We start from the raw sequence: 3326 nt of genomic DNA, 5'->3' as shown, positions 1-3326 counted from the left end.
GTGAACTGAGTTCAATTCAACTTGATTTAAACTCAATTTTGACCACTAAACTTAGAATCCACTCAACATGGGTCAAAGGTTGGCATGAATTCAAATCATGGCTTGACAGTTAATACTTGTACAACTACAAATAAATTACTCAACATCTTGTGCTTCATAATGTATGAATGTAAGAATAATCCAAAGTCATAATATTATTTAGAGGTAACTAAATATACAGCAAAAGTGCCAAAAGTAGTTCTTAGCAGGTAAGTAACATGTAAGTTTTAGTTTTTATTAGGCTCAGGAAAAGTGAATTGATACGAGACATTCATTTAGATAAATCAATCAAGTTATTAAATTTTTCACATCTCAGTTCAAATTTATAAAATGTGAGAGAATTGGATAGATGATCAATTTAGTGTCAATAGTATCAAACTTCTGTATTTGGTTAATACACTATATTTGGATATCAAGCCTGTACTTTTTCTGGACAATTTTTAAATGGAAATTACTGCTGCAGTGAAAGAAAACATATTATACTTAAGCTTTTCAATTTAGTTCAATTTCTTGATGACTTTTTTTTTTCTCATTGCTATAGAGCATCTCATGGTTCTCAGAGCAAATTGATGGAGAACAGAACAGAAATGACACAATTCATTCTCCTGGGGCTAACCAATGACCCAGAACTGCAAGTTCCCCTCTTCATCATGTTCCTCCTCATCTACATCATCACTCTGGTTGGGAACTTAGGGATGATTGTTTTGATTCTCCTGGACTCTCGTCTCCACACTCCCATGTATTTTTTCCTCGGGCACCTGTCTCTGGTGGACTTTGGTTACTCCTCAGCCGTCACTCCCACAGTGATGACTGGGCTCCTTCTAGGAGACAAGGTCATCTCTTACAATGAATGTGCTGCTCAGATGTTCTTTTTTGTAGCTTTTGCCACTGTGGAAATTTACCTTTTGGCTTCAATGGCTTATGACCGCTGTGTAGCAGTGTGTAAACCCCTACACTACACCACCACCATGACATCAAGTGTGTGTGCATGTCTGGTCATAGGGTCCTATACCTGTGGTTTTCTGAATTCATCCATCCACATCGGGGACACGTTCAGTCTCTCTTTCTGTATGTCCAACGTGGTCCATCACTTTTTCTGTGATATTCCAGCAGTCATAGTACTTTCTTGTTCTGACAGATATGTTAGTGAGATGGTACTTGTTTATGTTGTGAGCTTCAATGTATTTTTTACTCTTCTGGTTATCTTGATATCCTACCTGTTCATATTTGTCACCATCCTAAAGATGCGCTCAACCACAGGACACCAGAAGGCTTTGTCCACCTGTGCCTCTCACTTCAGTGCAGTGTCCATCTTCTATGGGACCATTATCTTCATGTACTTACAGCCCAGCTCTAGTCACTCCATGGACACAGACAAAGTGGCCTCTGTGTTTTACACTATGGTCATTCCCATGCTGAATCCTGTGGTCTACAGCCTTAGGAATAAGGAGGTGAAGGGTGCATTTACAAAGGTTTCTTTGGAAATAAAATTACCTTTAAGATTTTAATTTTATCATAGAAAAATAAATGCACAATACCTAGTTTGATTCCTTTCAGAATTTTCCCATGTTTGAATCACATTTTCTTTAAATTTATTTTCCAATGAGTGACAGAGACAGGTAGATCCTACTCTCATTAAGATCTTGATGCTGTGATGACTCTTGGCTTCATCCAACTTCAGATCATGGGAATGCAGAGGCATAGCATACTCAGGGAAGGCTCTAGACATGAACTCAGAACCTCCCACGAGGGTCATGCTTGTGGTGCATCGTGCTTTACTGTTGTACCTCCATCCAGTGTCTGAATAACACTTTAATGCCTACACTGATGTTAACTTTCTGAAGCCATATTATTACCTTTCAAAAGTCTATCATCTAGAGAAAAGGAAACATTATGCCTTGAAATATAATATTTGAAAAAAATAGCTAACATAAAGTGGGGCCTGCTTGTCAAAAACCTTATTAAGGGGAACCAGCAATTAGCGTAATGGCTATGTCGCTGGACTCCCACGTAGTTGACCACGGTTCACATCCCGGACCCGGTGGCTTAAAACTCACGCCGGGCGCGTGTGCATGCATGTCCAAGATCCCGAGAGGAGAATGGAGGAGAAGGGATTGCGGCATGACCATCCCCCATGGGGGGTGATTCCTCACTTTCTGTCTCTATGTATCTCTCTGTCTTTCTGGCGAGCGCACACACCCTAATGCAAAAAAATCTCTCTCTGTCTTTCTGGCGAGCGCACACACCCTAATGCAAAAAAATCTCTCTCCAAAAAAAAAAAAAAGAACCTTACTCTCCAAAAAAAAAAAAAAAGAACCTTATTAAGAGTATTTGTGTATTCAATCATTCTACATGCATTTTCTTTCTACCACAGGTCCATGCAAATACATGTAAATCAGGAACACAAACAAGTTTGTAAATAAAAGTTGTTGAATTTGTCTCATGAAGACATGTAAACGAGTATGGAAAAATTGCCAAGGTTAATTATTATGGCAGGTTTTGATGGTTAATTTGTACGTTTATTTGACTGGGATAAGGAATACGAGGTGGCTGGTAAATAAATAAATAAATAAATAAATAAATAAATAAATAAATAAAAATAAAAATATATATATATATATTAAGACTGCCTTGAAGGAGTACATTAAGAAAAGAAAGTCTGCCTTTGCCAGTGCAAGTGAACATTGTCCAAGTCATCGATGTCTCAGCAAAATAAAACAAAAAAAAGCAAGAAAGGGGAAAAGTCTCTCTCATTTCTTGAATAGAGACATCCATCCTGTCTTGTTCTCAGTGAATGAAGTGCCTGGTTAGGCGACCTTTAGTCTCTGAAGTTAGACCCCTGAAACACACACCATTCTCCAGCCTTCAGACTCAGGCCGAATGACACCACTGGCTTTTCTTGTTCTCCATTTTACATAGGGGATATTGTGGGCCTTCTGATTCACCACAATCAAAGCAGTAACTCCCTATAATACATCTTATCATCAATCTACATATCTATATATCTATCATCTATCTATCGTCTATCTTATTTACCTGTCTACCTCTCCCATGGGTTCTGTTCCTGGGGAGCACCGTGAGTAATACACTAATAAATAATTACAATTTAAATATTTCATTTAAGTATTAGAAAATGAAATTCTAAGTTTTTTCTTTATTTGAATACTGTTCTAAAATTTCTAATTTCAGAAAATAAATGATATACTATGAAATGAAAGTGTATCCTTTTTCTTGGCATATTTTATCCAGAGATACATAAATATAGCATCAATAATTAATTAATATTT

At 37.3% G+C, this 3326-nt stretch overlaps 1 protein-coding gene across 1 annotated transcript; it reads left to right on the top strand.

The window, feature by feature from the left end:
• Positions 1-608: 608 nt before the first annotated feature.
• On the top strand, positions 609-1523 carry LOC102481902 (olfactory receptor 5B3-like; the record flags this gene model as incomplete). Its single annotated transcript, XM_014592548.1, has 1 exon — positions 609-1523. A coding segment is annotated over exon 1 (915 nt), but the record flags the coding sequence as incomplete, so codon positions are not given.
• Between the last annotated feature and the right edge of the window lie 1803 nt (positions 1524-3326).

The sequence above is a fragment of the Tupaia chinensis genome, unplaced genomic scaffold, assembly GCF_000334495.1.
Source record: "Tupaia chinensis unplaced genomic scaffold, TupChi_1.0 Scaffold000709_1, whole genome shotgun sequence".
NCBI lineage: Eukaryota > Metazoa > Chordata > Mammalia > Scandentia > Tupaiidae > Tupaia > Tupaia belangeri.
This window is presented reverse-complemented; position numbering and strand designations above follow the sequence as displayed.